The 22790-nt window shown below is 37.0% G+C and overlaps 1 protein-coding gene and 1 non-coding gene across 2 annotated transcripts in view; both read right to left on the bottom strand.

Annotated features, from left to right (window-relative positions):
- LOC134389135 (histone-lysine N-methyltransferase SETMAR-like) overlaps positions 1-22790 on the bottom strand; it is a 40680-nt gene that overhangs the window by 7051 nt on the left and 10839 nt on the right. Inside the window, exon 2 of the mRNA XM_063112614.1 lies at positions 3797-3893. Within this exon, the coding sequence (XP_062968684.1) occupies positions 3797-3893 (97 nt within the window). The remainder of the gene's footprint in view (positions 1-3796; positions 3894-22790) is intronic.
- Positions 19512-19635, bottom strand: LOC134389871 (U6atac minor spliceosomal RNA). Its single transcript, XR_010024827.1, has one exon. It is a non-coding gene; the product is annotated as a U6atac minor spliceosomal RNA (small nuclear RNA).

The following is a 22790-nucleotide window of genomic DNA, read 5'->3' as shown; positions in this document are numbered from 1 at the left end:
GGACCTCGACGTTTAGCTTTTTGAGAGACTGCAAGACTATTTTTCAAAATAGCTGCTCCATTTTACATTCCCACCAGGTGTCCCAATTTTTCCACATCCTCACCAACACTTGTTACTTTCTTTTTCAATATGTCATCTTAGTGAGTGTGAAGTGATATTTCACTGTGGTTTTGACTTGCATTTCCTAATGACTAATAATGTTGAGCATCTTTTCATGTACTTTTTTTGTACATCTTCATTGGACAAATATCTATTCAGAATCCTTTGCCTGTTTTCAAATTGGGTTATTTCTCTTTTTATTATTGAAATGTAAGTGTTCTTTATAAATCCTGATACAAACCCCTTATCAGATATGAGATGAAAAATATTTTTTCCCATTCTGTCTTTTCACCTTCACTTATAACAAACATTTTAGATTTTGACGCAGTCCAATTAATCTATTTTTTCTTTTGTCAATTGTGCTTTTGGTGTCATATTTAAGAAACTACTCCTAACCCAAGATCACAAAGATTTACTGCTATGTCTTCTTCTAAGAGTGTCATAGTTTCAGCTCCTACATCTAGGTCTATAAACTATTTTGAGTAAATTTTTCTGTATGGTTTGAGATAGGGTCCCAATTTCATTCTTTCACATGTGGTTATCTAGCATGGTATCCCAATACCATCAGTTGTAAAGACTAGTCTCCATTTAACTTCCTTGGCACTCTTATTGAAAGTCAACTAGATTAAGGGTCAGGATGGCAGAAGAGACAGTCCCCAGCGTCACTCTCTCCCACAAATCAACCAATTTATGACTATAAAAAAGCAACGACAGCCAAGCTGGGGCCACTAGAGCTCAGGGGAAGAGGAGGAGAGACCTACAGAGTGCATGAAGGCAGGAGAAGCCACAATGACAGAAAGAAAAAACCGCTCCGACCATTTTGAATCCCAGCTACTTCCAGGCTGGTGCTGCTGAGTGCATGGAGCAGGACTGGCAAAAGCTGCAGCTGTATCCTTTGGATGAAGTTGCTTGGAGGCAGCAGGGGAAAAGAGGGTTCCCATGGACCCACATAGGAGCGAGGAGCCACAACAACTGAAAAAAAGGAGCCACTCAGAGGCCGGTGAATCATCGCAAGGGACTGGAGCATGGAAAGCGTTTGGAGCATGAGCAGTGGGGGAGATGGGCCACTGGGGTACAGCAAGGATGGCTAATCTGCTCCCCAATCAGCGTAGGACCACTCAGAGGAGACTGGTCAGGAATACAGAATCACATGGGATGCAGTTTGATGAAAAGACTCAGGCCCAGACTGGAGTTTCTACATAACCCAGGTGTACCAGATCTAACTAGACCCAGAAGTAACTATAAAGTCAGCAACCTGAGCTGTACAAAAAGCCTTCCTTAGGAAATCAGCAGCAAAGCAGCAATTTAGCTCAACCACAGAGTTCAAGTACTGGTCCCCACAGAAAGTTCCCTCATTTTAGAAGTAAGCAAAGGACAACAAATTAGTTCCAGGGCAGAGTTTAAGTGCTGAGAACAGCAAATAATCCAACACAGAACTGAAAGAAAACACAAAATACCCACAACCAAAGACAAAGTTTGATGTTAACTAGTAAAGGTCTCTTTTCACCAAAGAACACTTGTAACACCTAGAAGGACTGGAAGTCCCCTGGGCTACCAAGCCAGAAAGTGGGGAGGGCTGGCGGCCTCAGCCGTGCCCCCAGACACCTGCAACCAGTCCCAAGGATGGGGGCCCCGGGCCTCCGCAACGCCCCCTTAACAAACTCAACCAGCCCAGCAACAACCACCGTGCAGCAGCAAGAAGGGCCCCAGGTTCCCAAGCTGGGGTGATGGGGGCGAGGGTTTTTGCCACACCTCCCTGACATCTGCACCCAGCCCAGCAAAGACCAAGCCACCACTGGAAGCCCCCTGGTCTCTCTTGTGGGAATGAGGGGGGTATCACAGGCCTCAGTCCTGTCCCTCCTCCTTCCTCCTCCTTCCATCCCATTTTCTTCTCCTTTCCCATCTCCCCCTCCCTCACAACTGCTCTGCAACAACTTCATAGAAGGTAAATAAATAATAATATTAATTTAAAAAATTTAAAAAGTCAACTAACCATTTTCCTATTTTTGCATGTTTGTTTTTCCATATAGGTTTCAGAATCAGTTTGTCTAAATCCATAAAATAACTTGATATTTTTATTATGATTACATTTTATAGATCAGCTTCCTGTTCAAGGGATCTTTTTCCATTTGATTAAATCTGCTTTAGTGTTTTTCAGGAGTGTTTTCAATTTTCCTTGCATAGGTTTTTGCATGTTTCTTAGTAAATTTATTCCTAAGCATTTAATCTTCTATGTTGCTATTGTAAATGTAGTTCTCTCTAACATTATGTTTTCTGTTTATGGTTTGTGTATATGAATGCTGATTTCTGTACGTTAACTTAAAATCCTGCCAGTACACTGAATTCTTTTACTTTTGAAATAGTTTTATTACTGATTCTCTGGGGTCCAGGTATGCTATGATCTTATGTTCTGCAAATAGATATAGTTTTACTCCTTCATTATCCATTCTTATGCCTCTTATTGATTTCTCTTATCTAACTGCATTAGCTAATTTACCTATAAAACTATGCTGAACAGTAGTAGAGACAGTGGGGATGCTTGCCTTGTTTCTGATATTAGTGAAAATGCATAGTGTTGCCAATTTAAATAAGATACTAACCTGGACACTGAGATATATATTTTATCAGGTTCAAAAGTATTCTTCAATTTCTATTTTCTTGAGTGTCTATCATGAATAGGTACTGAATTTTGTCAAAGACTTTCTCAGCATCTATGAAGATAATCCTATGATTATTTTTCCCCTTAGAGTAACATGGCATACTATATGAATGGATTTCTTAATGTTGTATCAACCATGCATTCCTAGAATAAATCCAGCCTTAGAACTTTCACCTTGGCTTTTCCTTCTGCCTAGAATTTGCTTTACCTGGTTTCATATGTCTAGCCCTCTTATCTATATCCAGTTACTAGCTAAAAGGTCACCTCCTCAGAGAGGCATTCTCTGATCATTCAATCAAAAGTAGCCTTCCAGTCAATCTCAAGTAGAGTACCCTATTCTAATTCCCCACCCAGCACGTATTACTAGCTGCTATTTTTCCTGTATGTTCTATATGTATATCTCCCCTCACTAGACTATAAGCTCCATGATAGCAATGACCCTAATCTTGCTAGTGGATTTATTGCTGTATTCCCAAGAAATATGTTAGGCACTCAATAATAATGTCTGTAATAAATATACTCCTATTTTGGGTTCACCATTATTATAAAGTCTGATTTTATCACAGGAAAAAAATAAGAGTAATAAAAATCCACCTTCTCTGTACACATTTATTAAACAAATCTAGAGTTGTCAACATTAAAAAGAAAGCTACAAACTCAAACAAAATTATAATCAGCAATTTTTCAGATAGTCTAAATAAGTGAATTAAACAAAATAATCGGTACTTCACAAAATTATATTAATACTAAAACCAAGGTTCCTTTTCTTCCACAGTTAACATTTTCAAATTAAAATTTCTCATTAAATTTGTTACAAGCTTTATCAGTATTGTGAAGAAGTTAACACTTAAATTGGATAAAGAACAAACCAATGTCATAAAATGACTTATTATATCTAATAAAAACCAATGATATATTTCAATATATTTTAACATTTTAACCTTACCAGCAAAAAAGTTTTTAACTCACAAAAACTAATTTTAAATTTATACAATAATAACCAAAAAAGGTGAAAAGTTGGTAAACTGTCACAATTACCTGTAAAAGGTGGTGATTTCTCTGAGTGTTTTATTTTTAGAAATTTCCTATTAATAAATATGTAACCACAAGGACAAGATTTACATGCAACAGGGACCTGGAGGGGGAAAAAAAGGAAAAAATATATTACTATTTTACTATTAGTTAAATTTCTCAAGTGTTTATGTAGTCTCTTCAACTAAACAGTAAGATACTTAAAGGTACAAATCACATTTTTATTTAAACTACACCTCCTCATAAGTTATTTGAATCCTGGCTGATTGGTTAGCTCAGTTGTTTAGAACAGTGTTGACAACACCAAGTTCAAGGATTTGGATCCCCACACCAACCAGCTGCCCCAAAAATAAAGTTGTAAAAACCCATCTCAAACTAAAGAAAAAAAAAAAGTTATTTGAATCATTCTATTTCAGCTTCCCATTTTCCTAGTCCTTTACAGTTCCATACACATAGTAAATGCTTAATAATGCTAATGTGAGTGGCCAGGAGAAGAATGTAAAGCACAAAATTATTTCCTAAACTGTCAATCTGAGAATAGTTACAACATGGATTAGACTAAAAGAAGGGGATTGATTAGAAAATTATTACATTAATCCCAGGATGAGGCTGTTGGCCTGTTCTGCAATGATGGCAGGGGGGATTTTTTTTTTTAAAGAGTAACTTTGACAGACCTTTAAAGATGGGAAGAGACAAGACTTAAATACAAATTGATTGAATACTGATGATAAAACAGAAAGAACTGAGAATTAATCTGAGTTTAAGCATGAGAAAGGAAGCGGGCCAGTACCAATCACAGAAAAAGGATCATTTACAAAAGACAGTTTGAAGGAAAGGAACATGAAAGACTATATTAAAAAAGGTTCCCCTAGTCTGTGCTCCAAAAAAGACCTTGAACAAATCTCATAAACTCTGCAGGTTTGAGTTTCTTTTCTAAGGTTCCTTTCTACCTGAAATAGTCCATGATCTTTACATACTTTTTTAAGATGTAAAAAATTTTCTTATATTATTCAACAGCTTTATTAAGGTATAATGAACTACACATATTTAAAATACACAATTTGATAAGTTTTGACATGTGTATATGCCTGTGAAAACATCACCACAATGAAGACAATGAACATATCCATCATCCCCAAAAGTTTCCTCATGCCCCTTTGAAATCTCTCCTTCCTGCTTCTCTTTAACCCCCCTCCACCATCCCCAGGCAACTACTGATCGGCTTTCTGTAACTACAATTTAGTCTTAAGTTTTTACAGTTTTATATAAATGGAATCATAAGTACTACTCTTTTTCTATTTAGCTTTCTTCACTCAGCATAATTATTTTGAGATTTGTCCATGTCATTGCAGGTAACAAGTTCATTCCTTTTTATTGCTAAATAATATTACATTGTAAGGATATATCACTGCCTATTTATCCATTAACATGCTGATGTACATCTGTCCTATTTCCAGTTTTGAGCTATTACAAATAAAGTTGCTATGAACATTCCTGCAAAAGTCATTGTGTAGACACATGCATTTGTTTCTCTTAAGTGGAACGGCTGGATCATATGGTAAATGTGTATTTAACTTTTTAAGAAACTGCCAAACTGTTTTTCAAAGTGGTTGTACCATTTTACATTTCCACCCTCAATGTATGAGAATTCCAGTTCCTTCACATCCTTACCAACCCTTGGTATGTTCAGTCTTTTTAATTTTAGCCATTCTAATAGATCAGTAGTGGGATCTCATTGTCGTAAAGTGTATATCCTTAATGACTAATGATGTTGAGCATCTTTTCATCTACTTATCTGTCATCTATATGTCTACTTTGGTGAAGTATCTATTCAAACTTTTGCCCATTTTTAATTGAGTTGTTTGTTTTCTTATTATTGAGTTTTGAGAGTCTTCTTATATATTCTAGATACAAGTCCTCTATCAGATATATGCTTTGCAAAGATTTTCTACCAGTCTGTGTCTTTTTTTCATTCTCTTAACAGTGACTTTCATACAGTAGAAGTTTGAACCATAATAGAGTCCAATTTATCAATTTTCTTTTATAGGTCATGCTTTTGGTGTTGTAACTTAGAAACACCTGCCTACAACTGAAGGCCACAAAATTTTTTCACTATTTTTTAGAAGTTTTATAGTTCAAAATTTTTCATTTAGGCCTATGATCCACCTTGATATTATTTGTATATGGCATGATGTAAGAATCAAAGTTCATTTTTTAAGATAGATATCATTCAAAGTGTCTCTCCAACCAAATCAAAATGAAGTTAGAAGTCAACAACAAAAGGAAAACTGGAAAATTTACAAATTTGTGTAAATTAGACAACACACTCTTAAACAACCAATGGATCAAAGAAGAAATCACAAAGGAAATTAGAAAATATTTAGAGATGAGTGAAAGTGAAAACACAACATACCAAAATTTATTGAACACAGCAAAAGCAATGTTAAGGGGACAATTTCCACTTGTAAACACTTACGTTAAAAAAAAAAACACAAATCAACAACCTAAATTTACTACTTGAGGAATTAGAAAAATAAGGACAAACTAAACCCAAAGCTAGCAGAAGGAAATAAGATTAGAGCAGAGATAAATAAAAGATAATAAAAAACAACAGCAAAAAATTAACAAAACCAAAAGTTGGTTTCTTCACAAAGATCTACAAAATTGACAAATCTTTAGCTAAACTGATTAAGAAAAAAAGTGAGATGACTCAAATTACCAAATCAGAAATGAAAATGGGGGCATTACTACCAATTCTACATAAATAAAAAATATTATAAGAAATTGCTGTGAACACTATATGCCGACAAATTGGATAACCTAGATGAAATCGACAAATTCCCAGAAACACAAAACTTACCAAGACAGAATAATGAAAAATTAGAAAATCTGAAGAGACCTTCAACTAATAAAGAGATTGAATCAGTAATCAAAAATGTGCCAATAAAGAAAAGTTCTGGACCTGATGACTTCATTGGTGAATTCTTTTTTTTTTTTTTTTTTTTTTTTTTTTTGTCGTTTTTCATGACCTGCACTCAGCCAGTGAGTGCACCGGCCATTCCTATATAGGATCCGAACCCGCGGCGGGAGCGTCGCCGCGCTCCCAGCGCCGCACTCTCCCGAGTGCGCCACGGGCTCGGCCCTTCATTGGTGAATTCTACCAACCATTTAAAGAGCTAATATTATTGAAGTACAGACGTTCAGGATGCTCAGGACTTTATTAAAAAAAAAATTTTTTTTAAAAAGTGCTAACACCAGTCCTTCTCAAACTTTTCCAAAACCTTGAGGACATTATGCAATGTGCAAAAAGCCAGTCACAAAAAGACAAATATTGTCTGATTCTACTTATGGGAGGTACCTTGAGTAGTCAAACTCATAGAGATGGAAAGTAGACTGGTGATTGCCAGGGGATGGGAGGAGAAAGGAATGAGAAGTTATTGTTTAATGGATATAAAGTTTCAGCTTTGCAAGATGAAAAGAGTTCTGGAGATATATGGTAGTGATGGTTACACAACAATGTCGATATACTTAATACCACTTAACTGTATACTTACAAATGGCTAAGACGGGGACTTCCAGTTTACAGTACAGCATGTGAGAAGCTTTGAAGTCGCCACTCCATCCTAACAACAAGTAAAAAAGCTGAACAAACTGAAAAATCAACTCTTCTTAGATCCATAAGAGAAGTGAGGTAATAGGGCAATCCACTGCTTCAAATTGGAGAAACTAACAGGCAAATACAGAGAATCACAACTTACGGAGCAGAAACCCATGAACTGAAACCTCTGCAGGAACCAATGCTGAGGTAGAGAAACCTTCACTGTAACTGATGAGTTGCCAGAGGCTCAGTGTGAGAGTTAAAAACTCAAAGAGGAGCCATTTAACAGTTGGGGGGAATGTCCCACACTTTTGTGAGTTTTACCTCTAGGAGCTCTACTCGGTCATCACAGGAGGAAAGGGAAACCAAGACGCACAGGTGAGGTTCACATTCCAAAGGCATAGACTCACTAAGAGACTCAGACCTAATCTTAGTACTACAGAATGCTTCCCCTACCCAACACATTACCACAGGCCTAATTACAGCAATTCCTCTTGGCCATCATGTCCAACTAACAAGAAAAAAATTACAAGACATACTAAAAGGCAAAAAAAAAAAAAAGTTTGAAGAGAGAGCACAAGCCTCAGAACTAGACTCAGTTATGGCAGGGATGTTAGAATTATCAGACCAGTTATTAAAAACAACTATGATTAATAAGCTAAGGACTCTAATGAATAAAGTAGCATGCACAAATAAATGAGCAATGTATACAGAAAAATGAAAATTCTAAGAAAGAACCAAAAAGAAATGCTAGAAATCAAAAACACTAACAGAAACGAAGAATGCCATTGATGGGCTTATTAGTAAACTGGACACCACTAAGGAAAGAATCTCTGAGCTTGGGGATATCTCAATAGAAACCTCCAAAAATGGAAAGCAAACAGACTTGGGGGGAAAAAAAACCCAGAATATCCAAGGACTGTGGGACAACTACAAAAGGTGAAACATATGCATAATGGGAACACAGGAAAAAGAGTGGGGGGGGAACAGAAGAAATCTTTAAAACAATAATGACAGAGAATTTCCACAAATTAACGTCCGACACCATACCAAAGTTCCAGGAAGGTTCCAGGAAGCTAGGAGAACATCAAGCAGGATAAATGCCCAAAAAACAATACACAGGCACATCCATACTCTATCACCTGCAAAAGTATCCTTCAAAAATGAAGGAGAAATATGACTTTCTCAGACAAACAAAAATTGAGGGAATTTGTTGCCAACAGACCTGCCTTGCAAAAAATGTTAAAAAGAAGTTCTTCAGAAAGAAGTAAAATGATATTCAACATATATTCAATTATGTAAGCTTGTGTGTGTGTGTATATACCCTTATATATGCTTATGTATAAGTGGTATAATGTTATTTAAAAGTGAAGTTCGTTAGTGGTAATTATATATTGCAAACTCTAGGGCAACCGCTACAAAAAGTAAAAAAAAAAAAAAAAAGTAGCAGTATAACTGATATACTAAAAAACAAGAGAAAATAGTTAACCAAGAATGTGAAAATCTCTATAATGAGAACTACAAACCACTGCTGAGAGAAATTAGAGAGGATACAAAAAGATGGAAAGATATCCCATGCTCTTGGATTGGAAGAATCAACATAGCGAAAATGTCCATACTACCCAAAGTGATATACAAATTCAATGCAATCCCCATCAAAATTCCAATGACATTTTTCTCAGAAATGGAAAGAACTATCCAGACATTTATATGGAATAATAAAAGACCACGCGTAGCCAAAGCAATGCTGACCAAAAAAAATAAAGCTGGAGGCATAACACTACCTGACTTTAAGCTATACTACAAAGCTATAATAACCAAAACAGTATGGTACTGGCATAAAAACAGACACACTGATCAATGGAATAGAATAGAGAACCCAGAAATCAACCCACACACTTACTGCCATCTGATCTTTGACAAAGGCACCAAGCCTATTCACTGGGGAAGGGACTGCCTCTTCAGCAAATGGTGCTGGGAGAACTGGATATCCATATGCAGGAGAATGAAACTAGACCCATACCTCTCACCATATACTAAAATCAACTCAAAATGGATTAAGGATTTAAATATACACCCTGAAACAATAAAACTTCTTAAAGAAAACATAGGAGAAACACTTCAGGAAATAGGACTGGACACAGACTTCATGAATACGACCCCAAAAGCACGGGCAACCAAAGGAAAAATAAACAAATGGGATTATATCAAACTAAAGAGCTTCTGCACAGCAAAAGAAACAATTAACAGAGTTAAAAGACAACCAACAGAGTGGGAGAAAATATTTGCAAAATATACATCTGACAAAGGATTCATATCCAGAATATATAAGGAACTCAAACAACTTTACAAGAAAAAAACAAGCAACCCAATTAAAAAATGGGCAAAAGAGCTAAGTAGGCATTTCTCTAAGGAAGATATACAAATGGCCAACAGACATATGAAAAAATGCTCAACATCACTCAGCATCCGGGAAATGCAAATCAAAACCACACTGAGATACCATCTCACCCCAGTTAGGATGGCTAAAATCCAAAAGACTCTGAACGATAAATGCTGGCGAGGTTGCGGAGAAAAAGGAACTCTCATACATTGTTGGTGGGACTGCAAAATGGTGCAGCCTCTATGGAAAATGATATGGAGGTTCCTCAAACAACTGCAGATAGATCTACCATACGACCCAGCTATCCCACCGTTGGGAATATACCCAGAGGAATGGAAATCATCAAGTCGAAGGTATACCTGTTCCCCTATGTTCACTGCAGCACTCTTTACAATAGCCAAGAGTTGGAACCAGCCCAAATGTCCATCATCGGATGAGTGGATATGGAAAATGTGGTATATCTACACAATGGAATACTACTCAGCTATAAAAACGAATGAAATACTGCCATTTGCAACAACATGGATGGACCTTGAGAGAATTATATTAAGTGAAACGAGTCAGGCACAGAAAGAGAAATACCACATGTTCTCACTTATTGGTGAGAGCTAAAAATTAATATATAAATTCACACACACACACACACACACACACAAAAAAAAAAAAAAAAACCGGGGGGGGAAGAAGATATAACAACCACAATTACTTGAAGTTGATACGACAAGCAAACAGAAAAGACATTGTTGGCGGGGAGGGAGGAGAGGGAGGAGGGAGGGAGGTTTTGGTAAGGGGCAACAATAATCAACCACAATGTGTATTGACAAAATAAAAGTTAAAAAAATAAATAAAAATAAAAAAATAAGAGAAAATGGAATCATATAAATTGCTCCATTAAAACCACAAAGGCAGAAAAAAGTGGAAAACAAAAGTAGAAAAAACAAGGTCAACAAATAGGAAACAGTAAGAAATATGGTAGATGTTAACCAAACTATATCAATAATCACTTTGAATGTCAATAGTTTAAATGCACTAATTAAAAGAAAATGTACAGAGATTGAAATGGAAAAAACAAAACTATATTTCTTTGCAAATGACATGACTATGTAGAAATTCGAAAAGAATCAACAAACTCCAGAAACTAATAAGCAATTATAGTAGAGTTGCAGGATACAAGGTTAATACCTAGGGCATCCCTAACCTAAAAATCTGAAATGCTCCAAAATCCAAAACTTTTTGAGCACCAACAAGACAGCACAAGTGGAAAATTCCACACCTGACACATTACTTTTTTCACTGTATTAATGGTATATCGTATTTTTCACTGTTATGTGAGAAGTTTAAGAAAATGATTGCTTATCAGTAGCATATTAATTCAGAGTCAGGAATGATGTTGATAGAAACCACCATTATGGTACCATATGAGGCCAGTAAACAAGTTTGTGAAAGTTCCATTGAATGCCTGTTCAACAGTTCACCATTGTGTATTTTAAGGGGTGAAATGACTGACTTGCTCTCACTATCAGTGATGTCTCAAGCTCCGAAAGTGATAAGGAATGTCTTGGTAACATTGATTGTAGCTTTAGTATCTGCAGAGAAATGTTTGACCTTCATGTACATTTTGGGTGTCTGTAACACAAGGGATTCTCAGAGTTCTTTACTCCAAAGGGACAACCTTTGGTAAGAAGTTGCTGCTGTTGTCAGGACCAGACAGCCAGACCATTGGAAATGGCCCAAGAATCAGTAAAAACGTGCAGATAGGGCTGATTGTTGGTCACAGCACCAAGTGCTAAGAAAACTGCCTAAAGTTTGGCCATTTGTGCTGACACTTGGGTTCTGTTCTTAAACAGTATCATCCCGGTTAAAGAATGGACAGCAGCAGCTTTCCCACAGGCTCCATCATCTGTGATGCCATCCAAAACTATACAAATTCTCTTTTTTGTTCATTCAGTTGATATCAAGGGGCTCCCCAAGTATCCAAGGAGTCCAATAGAGGGGTGACATCCTTTAGTACTTTGGCATCTAGCAGAGGGTTAAGAACAGAGAAGGCCAATCCCTCCTGCAGGTGAAATATGCCAGAGGGCTTATGTTTGGCTATCCTGTAGGTACTATTTCCGTTTTTGCAAGGAGGCCTTGATAGGTGCTACTTCCGTGACCCAAAGCATAAAGGGTAGCTGAGGAGGGAGGGTTCATAGATTCAGGGCCTGCAAGAGCCTCTACTTCCAGGAAAACCCAGTAGCCAACAATGGCTGCTAATCGTACATACTATGGGGTTGCGTAGTGCAGTTTCTTGCATCAGAAATTTAGAATTTATGCCCATAATGATGGTCTAGAGACCCAAGAAGCATGAGGCATAGGATGAGGTTGCTGAAGCCTCTACAATGAAAAGGTCTCTGGAGTGCTAACTGGGAGTGCCTGTTATATTACAACTTGGACAGATTCTATAGCATTTTGTTGTAGGGACTCCATTCAAGATACCTGTAACAGCATAAATGAGCATAAAGAAATTTGTAAATGAAGAATATGTTGCCTTCAGGACCCCAAAAAATGCTCAAAAGACGTTGGGCTTGTTTGAATATTACTGAGAGGGTCAATAACTGTTTCTTAATATTATCAGGGATAGAGCTGCCCTCAGCTAACTGAGGTTAAATTCAAGAATTTAACCAAGAAGGCAGGGCACTGTACTCTGTGTAGGGTAATGGCCCATGTCCTTTTTCTGAAATCCATTGTATTTGTATGTCCTGAATGAGTATGTCAAATCAATCTCTTTGGAGGTAGATGACATCACTGTGATGTCTTATCTGTGATTCTAGAGAAAGATGGATTCTTTAAGATCCTGCCTGCAAAGACTGTATATGTTGGCAGGGTCATTGAGGTACCACATCTCAGTGTGTGTAGGTAGGTAGGTAGGTAAAGGTGTATTATGTTCCCCTGAAAGAAAACTGCAGTTGAGAGATTCTTAAAATAGGCACTGTACAGAACATGTTAGTCAAATCCATGCAAAGTATTCATGAATTATTGACTGGAAGGAATCACTAATTTTGATAATATTAGGTATGGAGGTCTACACAAATGGGACTACAGTTTAATAAGATTGTGGTTATCTACTGTGAGGCACCATTAATTCTTTCCAAGTTTTAAAAAAACGGGTAAAATCGGGCTATTAAATGGAGAAGCAGTGCGGATGATCCCTTCTCCAAACGGGTCTTATATACCAGGTTTCAATCCATCGAGGCCCTGTTTTAATTTACTCTGGGCCATATTAACTGTTTTAAGTGGGGAAGGTCCATGGGGTCCCATTTGGTGAATCCAATCTTAAGTGCCATACACTTAACTTTAATATATTATACCATGGGTCACAGCATCCATACCCACCATGAGATATTTTAGGGCAATGAACACTATGTTTAAGGTGAGACATACCTATTTGTTCTCTACTTTATGTTTGGTAACTTGCCTAAAAGTATAGGGATACCTTGTTTAAATTTAGTGGGACCCCCAAGTACAACTGTAATTTCAGCCTCAGGATCAATTAAGACCATGAAGGTTTGGCAACTGATGCATTTCGCTAGAAGTTAAAGTTAATTCAGAATCTGTGTGGTAGAGGCACAAAAGCCAATGAGTGCCTTTTTATCTTTCTGTTGCACAAAATCTAACATCAAATTTTGGACTTCTAATTGGGTCAATTCATGTACTTTTTTCAGCTTTTTGTTCCCTTGGCCTTTCTGGATGCTTAACTAAGACAGTCTGTCATACTACTCTTGAGTTTCCTTTCCCTATGCCTCAGCCAGAAATTCTCTTAAAGCAATATGCTAGGCAATCACAGAGCTCACCTAGTTTGTTTCCCAGTTTTCAGGGTCACTATCCTTCACTGCCTGATGTCCAATGTCTTGAAAACCATTGTTTCAAATATTCAGTTTTTTATGGATGTTTCAGGTGGGAGGAAATATCTGGTGTCTGCTACTGCATCGTGGCCCAAAATAGAAGTCTTTCAGCATTTTTTTCTTACTTTTTGTTTTACTTCTATTTAAGAAAATTATAGATTCATATACAGTTATAAGAAATACTAGAGCAGAAGAGGAATTCAGAGATCCAAAGCATGAGGAGATTCAACATGCCATCCCTCGAGTTGAAGACAGAAGGGGCCATGTGCCAAGGAATGCTTGTGGCCTCTAGAAGCTGAGAGTAGCCCCTGTGTGACAGCCAGCAAGGAAAAGAACACCTCAGCTATACAACTGCAAGAACTAAGTTCTGCCAATAACCTGAATGACTGTGGAGCATATTCTTTCCCAGAGCCTCCAGATGAGGGCCCAGCTGGTCAACACCTGGATTTTGGCCTTATGACACCCTAAGCAGAGAAACCAGCTGAGCCAGGTCAGGACTACTGACCTACGGAAACTGTGAGATAATAAATAGGTGCTGTTCTAAGCCAATAAAAAAAAAAAAAAACTACGAAAAAATTCCTTATATACTTGTCTAGTTTCCACCAATAGTAACACTTTGCAAAACTATAATATAATATCATAACCAGGATATTGATATTGATACCAATCCACTGATCTCACTCAGATATTTCATATTTTAACATTTAAACCCCCTGCAAGAAAAACTTGAAGAGCTATTACTGCCCCTAAATAGTTTCACTAAGAATGAACCAAGAATTATTTACCAAAAGCCAAAAGTGAATTTCAGCAAAATAGTACCACAAGAATAAGTACACACAGAAAACTGCAATTCTATTAATAAAAAGTCCATTCTTCTACTGTTTTCTTTAATAAAGCTTAGTTGTAGTACTTTATATTCATGTATTTATAAGATGCCTCATACTCTAAAATATAAATATTTTGTCTAATCAAGCTAATTAACACTAATCAAGCAAATTCTGGTAGAGTTCTTCACTGAAAAAGCTTCTATTTAATAGAAAAAACATTAGTAACTAATTTCTAAAACACAACTGAACTCCAGATATGTCCAAGACTATATTTTATTAAGTATAAGTTGTTGCTTCTTCAAATCACAACTAAAAACATTTTTTTCAATAGTAAAATATGCCACAGATAGGTGTTTGTCTTTTTTTTTCATTTAATATCTTTGTTCAAATCAAGTTCAAAGGTATACTTAAAATTATACTTAACCCCATCAAAATACCAACGCCATTCTTCACAGAAATAGAAAAAACAATCCTAACATTCACACGGAACAACAAAAGACCCAGAATAGCCAAAGCAATCCTGAGCAAAAAAATAAATAAAACCAGGGGCATAACACTACCTGACTTCAAATTATACAAAGCTATAGTAACTTAAACAGCATTGTACTGGCATAAAAACAGACACTTGAACCAATGGAACAGAATAGAGAATCTAGAAATCAACTCACATCCTTCAGCCAACTGATCTTTGACAAAGGCAATAAGAACATATACACTGGGGAAAAGACTGCTGCTTCAATAAACAGTGCTGGGAAAACCAGACATCCATATGTAGAAGAATGAAACTAGACCCATATCTCTCGCCATATACCAAAATCAACTCAAAATAAACCAAAGACTTAAATATAAGACCTGAAACTATAAAACTCCAAAGGAAAACAGGGGAAACACTTCAGGACGTAGGACTGGACAAAGACTTCATGCATAAGACCCCAAAAGCACAGGCAACAAAAGAAAAAATAAATGGGATTATATCAAACTAAAAAGTTTCTGCACAGCAAAAGAAACAATTAACAGAGCGAAAAGACAACCTACAGAATGGGAGAAAACATTTGCAAACTATGCATCTGGCAAGGGATTAATATCCGGAATATAAAAGGAACACAAACAACTTAGCAGTAAACAAACAAGTAACCCAATGAAGAAATGGGCAAAGGAGCTGAATAGGCATGTCTCAAAGCTATACAAATGGCCAACAGACATATAAAAATATGCTCAACATCACTAAGCATCAGGGAAATGCAAATCAAAACCACACTGAGATATCACCTCACCCCAGTTAGAATGGCCATTACCAAAAAGATAGAGAATAACAAACGCTGGCAAGGATGTAGAGAAAGGAGAACCCTCCTACACTGTTGGTGGGACTGTAAATTAGTGCAGCCATAATGGAAAACAGTGTGGAAGTTCCTCAAACAACTACAGATAGAACTGCCATATAATCCAGCAATCCCGCTGCTGGTTGTATACCCAAAGGAATGAAAATCATCATGTCAAAGGAATACCTGCACTCCCATGCTTATAGCAGCTCTATTTACAGTAGCCAAGAGATGGAACCAACCTAAATGTCTATCAATTGATGACTGGATAAGGAAAATGTGTTATATATACACAATGGAATACTACTGTGCCATAAATAAGAATGAAATTCTGCCATTCGCAGCAACATGCATGAACTTAGAGAAAATTACGTTAAGTGAAATAAGCCAGGCAAAAAAGAGAAATACTATATGTCCTCACTCATAAGTGGGAGCCAAAAAAATAAACAAGTAAATTAAAAAAGAAAGAAAGAAACAACAATCACAATAATTCATTGAACTTTCAAAAGGAGAGAACAGAACTAAGGCCACCAGAGGGGGGACCTTTAGCGAGAAATTGGTAAAGGGCCACAAAAAATGATTACATTGTGTAATGATATCGTAATTATCCTGATTTGAGCAATACATTGCACACAGGTACTGATATTCAACACTGTACCCCACAGATATGTACAATCATGTTTCAATATAAAATAAAAATAAAATTATACTTAAAATATATTTAAAATTAAACATATCAAGAAAATCATATATGCCCTCAATCAGAACTAGCAGAGAGTCTCTCATTAAATGCAATAAAAAACACAAATGCTGGCATTCAATTAATAGGTTGATTTCTATTACTTAATGACAGTGTTTAATGTAAACATTCCTTCTACTGAGCTAATGATACCTCCCAGAAAACAAACAAATAAAAACAACCACTACCTTCACCAAATCCACTTATGTAAAGAAAGCTTCCTATAAAAACAATTGTAAAATGGGTTGGACAAGCTAGATAAGATTAATCCAAGAGTTAATTATAATACAATTTGTACTTTGTGTTGAAAATAGGAATTAATGAATTGTTCTAACGCTGCATTCCCATGATTTTATAAAAATTCAAAATATCATTTACTGATAAAATTTATTATAGGGGTACTATATCGATTCCTTGAACACAGATTGTTTTTACGTTTTCCAAGTAAAAGTACAAACAAGCTACAAGAAGAAAATCCTTGTCTTACTGTTTCCTACATTAAAAGGGGCTTTAAAATAACTATATTATAAGTAAATCATTTCGGGGCTCGCTGGGTGGCTCAGTTGTTTACAGTGCAATGTTATACATAGCACCAAGGTCAAGGGTTCAGATCCCCGTACCAGCCATCCACCAAAAAAAACAACTCATTTAAAAATCTTTTATTACACAGAGAATCAAAAAATGGTTGTGCTAGAGGCTGGCCCATGGCTCACTCGGGAGAGTGCGGTGCTGATAACACCAAGGCCATGGGTTCGGATCCCATATAGGGATGGCTGGTTCACTCACTGGCTGAGCGTGGTGCTGACAACACCAAGATCCCCTTACAGGTCATCTTTTAGGGGAAAAAAAAAAATGGTTGTGCTGTGTTAGTTAAAACATTCTCCAAAAAAAAAAAGTCTGTTTGAAAAGAAAAATAAAGCCCAAAACAATGAATTTAAAAAAGAAAAAACTCTAAGGTAAAAGCTAAAATACAACATATACACAAAAAATACTAGAAAGGACAAATATTATATGATTCCACTTATATGAGCAAAATCACACAGAAAGAAAGAATAGAAGTTACCAGGGGCTTGAAGGATATAAAGGAATGGGGAGTTATTGTTCAATGAGTACACAGTTTCTGTTTGGAATGATGAAAAAGTTCTGGAAATGGAGAGTTGATGACGTACAACATTGTGAATGTACTTAATGTCACTGAATTATACACTTAAAATAAGTTAAAGTGGTAAATTTTAAGTTATGTACATTTTAACACAATTTTTAAAAATACTAGATGGCTAACAATAATCATGAATACTATACACTCACAAGGCCTTATAAACTCTGAGTGATATGAAAAATATATGCGGAAACACCTTGAAAATGAAAAGCATTATGATATAAATCAGGGTCTCTCAACTTTGGCACTATTGATGATGTTTTGAGTCCATAATTCTTTGCTGTGATGAGCTGTCCTGTGTATGGTAGGATATTTACCAGCATCCCTGGCCTCTACAGAGTAGATGCCAGTAGCAACACCCAACTTGATAACCAAAAATGTCTCGACATTGCTAAATGTCCCCTGAGAAACATATGCCTCCTCTTCCCCCACCCCCACTTCAGGACCACTGGTTTAAATGTTTCTGAACTACACTTTCAATAAAGGCCTGCAAAGAGAATGTTATAAAGAAACTGAAATTTTCTAGCTCTTTCCTATTTACTGCATTTCTGTAACAATATTTTTACATTTTTGAAAAAGATAACAAATATATTTGAATGGGAAATTATTTCAAGCTTTAAAGATTCTATGTTTTATGTATAAATTTTTAACATGATACATGTTTTATAAAATACATATAAATTTATAACATAACATAAATTTTTAACATGAAGTATAATATACAATCAAAAACCAAATAAAAACTAAACATGGCTTTTTGGTTTACCACTTTTCTAGTTGATATTTTAAAGAATAGTTTCTTAAGCAGGTTTAGAAATTCTCAGCTTTAAAAATATCAGAAAGCTTCAACTATAAATTACTTTCTTCACTTATTTTTTCTAAAAGAGATATCACATTTAAGAATCAAAAGTTTGATTTAACCTTCATGAATATTATGTTCCCTTAAGTATTTAAAGAACAAAACAATGTATTTTAATTTATGTAATATTTGACATATTCAAAATAATGTTTTGTAACATACTGTTAAAAGAAAAACTTTAGACAAATTAAATTTAGCAGAGTATATGAGCAAAGAACATACATGAATCGGGCAGCACCCAGAACCAGTGGAGGTTCACACAGCTCTATCCAGCAATGTGGGCAGGCAACTTATATAGACAGAAAAAGGAAGTTACATACAAAACAGCTTGATTGGTTACAGCTTGGCATTACCCTTATTTGGGCATGGTGTAATGAGGCATTTGCCTTATGTGGACATGCTCTGATTAGTTGCCAGCCTGTGATTTGCTGAGGCTCAGCTGCTGTGATTGGCTCAATTAGATCAAATTTAATTCAAGTATACTTAATGAGTTCTTTACAAATGAGGACTGGCTGGTTAGCACAGTTGGTTAGAGCATGGTGCTGATAACACTAAGGTCCAAGGTTCAATCCCTATACCAGCCAGGCACAAAAAAATAAAATAAACTGAGCTCTTATTACAAAAAACACTTCTAGTGGTCCTTGGATTTTCGCCTTTCTTTAAGCTGGCATATTAAAAACAGGTGGGGTTTTTGTTTTTTCCTAAAAAACTATTCTATTCCAAGTGAAACAAGTTGGAATTTGCAGTGATTTGTGACCTAAAGAAACTAGAAGGCATTAGTAATACAAAGAAACATCAGCTTTTACTCAGTGAACCAGAACAAATAAAATTTTTTAAATTTATTTTTTAATTGGTACATATTGATTGTGGGATACAAGGTTATATTTCAATACATATATACAATGTATGATGATCAAATCAGGGTAATTAGCATACTTACAATTGCAAAAATGTATCAAAAATGATGGTTAGATGCCACTAAGTAGGTGGCAATGCCTTAACCATGTATGTACTTGTCGGGGAGGGCTTCATCCATCCTTGTCAAGGAGAGTGCTAACCTTCTGTCTTTTCATACAACAGTGAAAATGTTTTGAATTTATTGAAATTATTTCTTCCAAAAAGATTTATAAATACTCATCAAGTCAAATTATGGTATAACATAATAAATTTAATTTTAAATTAAGAATAGAAATAGGGCCGACCCCGTGGTGCACTCGGGAGGGTGCAGCGCTGGGAGCACAGCAGTGCTCCCGCCGCGGGTTCGGATCCTATATAAGGATGGCCGGTGCACTCACTGGCTGAGCGCGGTATGGCCGGTCACAAAAAGACAAAAAAAAAAAAAAAAAAGAATAGAAATAATTCCTTACTTTGGAAAACCTCAGTAAATCCTTTTTATATTACATATGGCTGATGCTGGGTGGCACTGGAACTACATAAACCACATTTTTCTCGCTTAATCTTTCTCTGCCCAAATTTCAATCACTGCCCATAAAAAAAAACATGACATAGATTTGGCCGGCCCACAAGATTGCTCCCCACACAATGTACTAAAATCATCTTTTAAAAAGAAATTTAAAATGCTCTTCAGTCATGTCAAATTACTCAAATTTAAAATAGTAAATATATTTGTAAATATGTGTGTGGATAGATATTTACATTTTTTTTCTTCCATTACTTTATTTTAAAGACATATTACTTCTTAAAGCAGGCATTAGCAGACTATTTTTGTAAAGGGCCAGATATTAAATATTTTAGGCTTGCAAGCCACATACAGTCTGTGTCACATATTTTTCTGTCTTTTTTTGTTTTGTTTAAAAAACTCTTTAAAATGCAAAAGCCATTCTTAGCTTGCAGGTCCTACAAAAACACACAGAAGCCAGATTTGGTAATAAGAGCCATATTTTGTCCACCTCTGCCTTAAAGCAAAAATTTTAACATTGAATTGTTGGATTTATAATATTTATAGGTAAAAATAGATAAGAATAGTTAGGGCAATCCACCACCTTTGTGATTTGCCCTCGACTAAGAAGGTTCCCCAGACACTGGACTTTCAGTGCTGAAACCAGGAGACTCCCAGGCAAAGAGGGGACACACTGTTCACTCTCATAAACAGCACAAAGGATGGGAGAAGTAAAGAGAACCAGATGCTTGCCAAGTTTCTATATTTTTCCTGAAGTAATCCAATATTACCTCTATATAGATGGTGATAAATTAGAGTGGCATAAATCTAATTCCTAGAGTAATCACTTTAAAAATAACAAAAAGAGACTTCCGGTCAAGATGGCAGAATAGACGGTCCCTAGCATCACTCTCTCCCACAAATCAACCGATTTAAACTATAAAAACATAACATCAAATGCATATGGAATGGGGAGATGTCCAGCAGGGGAGGCAGAAGCTCCGCGGAGACCACATGCCCTGCGGGGCCACCGTTGCACGATCCGGCAGGTAGGCTTCACCACCGCCACCTGGCTCCATTCCCAGTCAGCCCAGTGCACACAGAGTGGGGAGACATCCGGCAGGGGAGGAGGAGGTTCCACAGAAACCACACACCCTGTGGGGCTGCCACTGCGTGATCTAGCAGGTAGGCTTCACCACAGGCACCTGCAGGCATTCTCAGCCTAGCCTAGTGCCCTCGGAGCAGTGAGACGTCCGGCAGGGGAGGCAGGAACTCCACGGGGACCACACTGCTGCCACACGATCCAGCAGCCCGGCCCAATGTGTATGGAGCACAGAGACGTCCAGCAGGGGAGATAGAAGCTCCGTAGAGTCCACAAACCCTGTGGGGGGGGCAACACCGCGCGATCCAGCAGCAGGTAGGCTTCACCACCACCACGCGGCTCCATCCCAAGCCCGGCCTAGCATGCACAGAGCAGGGAGACATCCTACAGGGGAAGGGGAAGCTCTGCAAAGACCACACGCTCTGCAGTGCCTCGGCACATCCCAGCAGCCCAGCCCAGAGCGCATGGAATAGGGAGAAGTCCAGCATGGGAGGTGGAAGCTCAGCAGAGACCATACACACTGCGGTACTGCCCTGTGATCCAGCAGCCCGGCAGAGTCCAAACTGACCAGAGAGGTGGCTCCCCAAAGAGGCCCAAGACCCGGGGCAACCACACATGCAAGACACTAGTGACCAACTGAGCAGTCACTCAGGTAGCCATACCAAATTGACAACCACAGCAACATCTTAGTCAGTCAATAGTGTCAAACCTGTGGACTGTGAAACCCCCTGCCACAATGAATAAACATCAAAGAAAAGATACCAGATATACAAAAATCAAGAAAGTACACCACCAAAGGATAATAACTCTTAAGCTCTAGATCCTATAGAACAAGAAGCCCTTGAAATGACGGACAAGGAATTTCGAGTGATAATTCTAAGGAAACTGAATGAGATACAAGAAAACTCAGCTAGACATCATGATGAAAGGAGGAAAAGTATACAGGACTTGAAAGAGGAAATGTACAAGGAAATCAATGTCCTGAAAAAAAATGTAGCAGAACTTGCTGAACTGAAGAAGTTGTTCAGTGAAATAAAAAACACAATGGAGAGTTTAACCAGCAGGCTTGTGGAAGTTGAAGAAAGAACCTCTGAATTTGAAGATGGGCTGTTTGAAATAACACAAGCAGACAAAAAAAAAAAAGAAAAAGAATCAAAGGCATTGAAAAAATCTGAGAGAGATATCAGACAACCTTAAGCACTCGAATATCCGAGTCATGGGTATTCCAGAAGGGGAGGAAAAAGGAGATTGAATTGAAAACATATTCAACAAAATGGTGGCAGAAAACTTCCAAGGTATAGGAAAAATCACAGATCTTCAGATCCAGGAAGCTCAACGATCTCCAATCATATTCAACCCAAAAAGGTCTTCTCCATGACATGTTATAGTCAAACTGGCAAAACTCAAAGACAATGAGAAAATCTTAAAAGCTGCAAGAGAGAAGCGTCAAATCACCTATAAGGGAGCCCCAATCAGGTTAACATCAGACTTTTCATCACAAACCCCAAAAAGCCAGAAAGGATGGGATGATATATTCAAAATACTAAAAGACAGAGATTGCCAGCCAAGAATACTCTACCCTGCAAGGCTATCCTTCCGAAATGAAGGGCAAATAGTATATTTCTCAGACAAAAACTGCAGGAGTTCACTACCACATGACCACCCTTACAAGAAATTCTCAAGGGAGTACTAGGTTTAGTACCTGAAAAATTACTACCACTGCCATAAAAACCC

The sequence above is a fragment of the Cynocephalus volans genome, chromosome 10 (assembly GCF_027409185.1).
Source record: "Cynocephalus volans isolate mCynVol1 chromosome 10, mCynVol1.pri, whole genome shotgun sequence".
Classification (NCBI taxonomy): Eukaryota; Metazoa; Chordata; class Mammalia; order Dermoptera; family Cynocephalidae; genus Cynocephalus; species Cynocephalus volans.
This window is presented reverse-complemented; position numbering and strand designations above follow the sequence as displayed.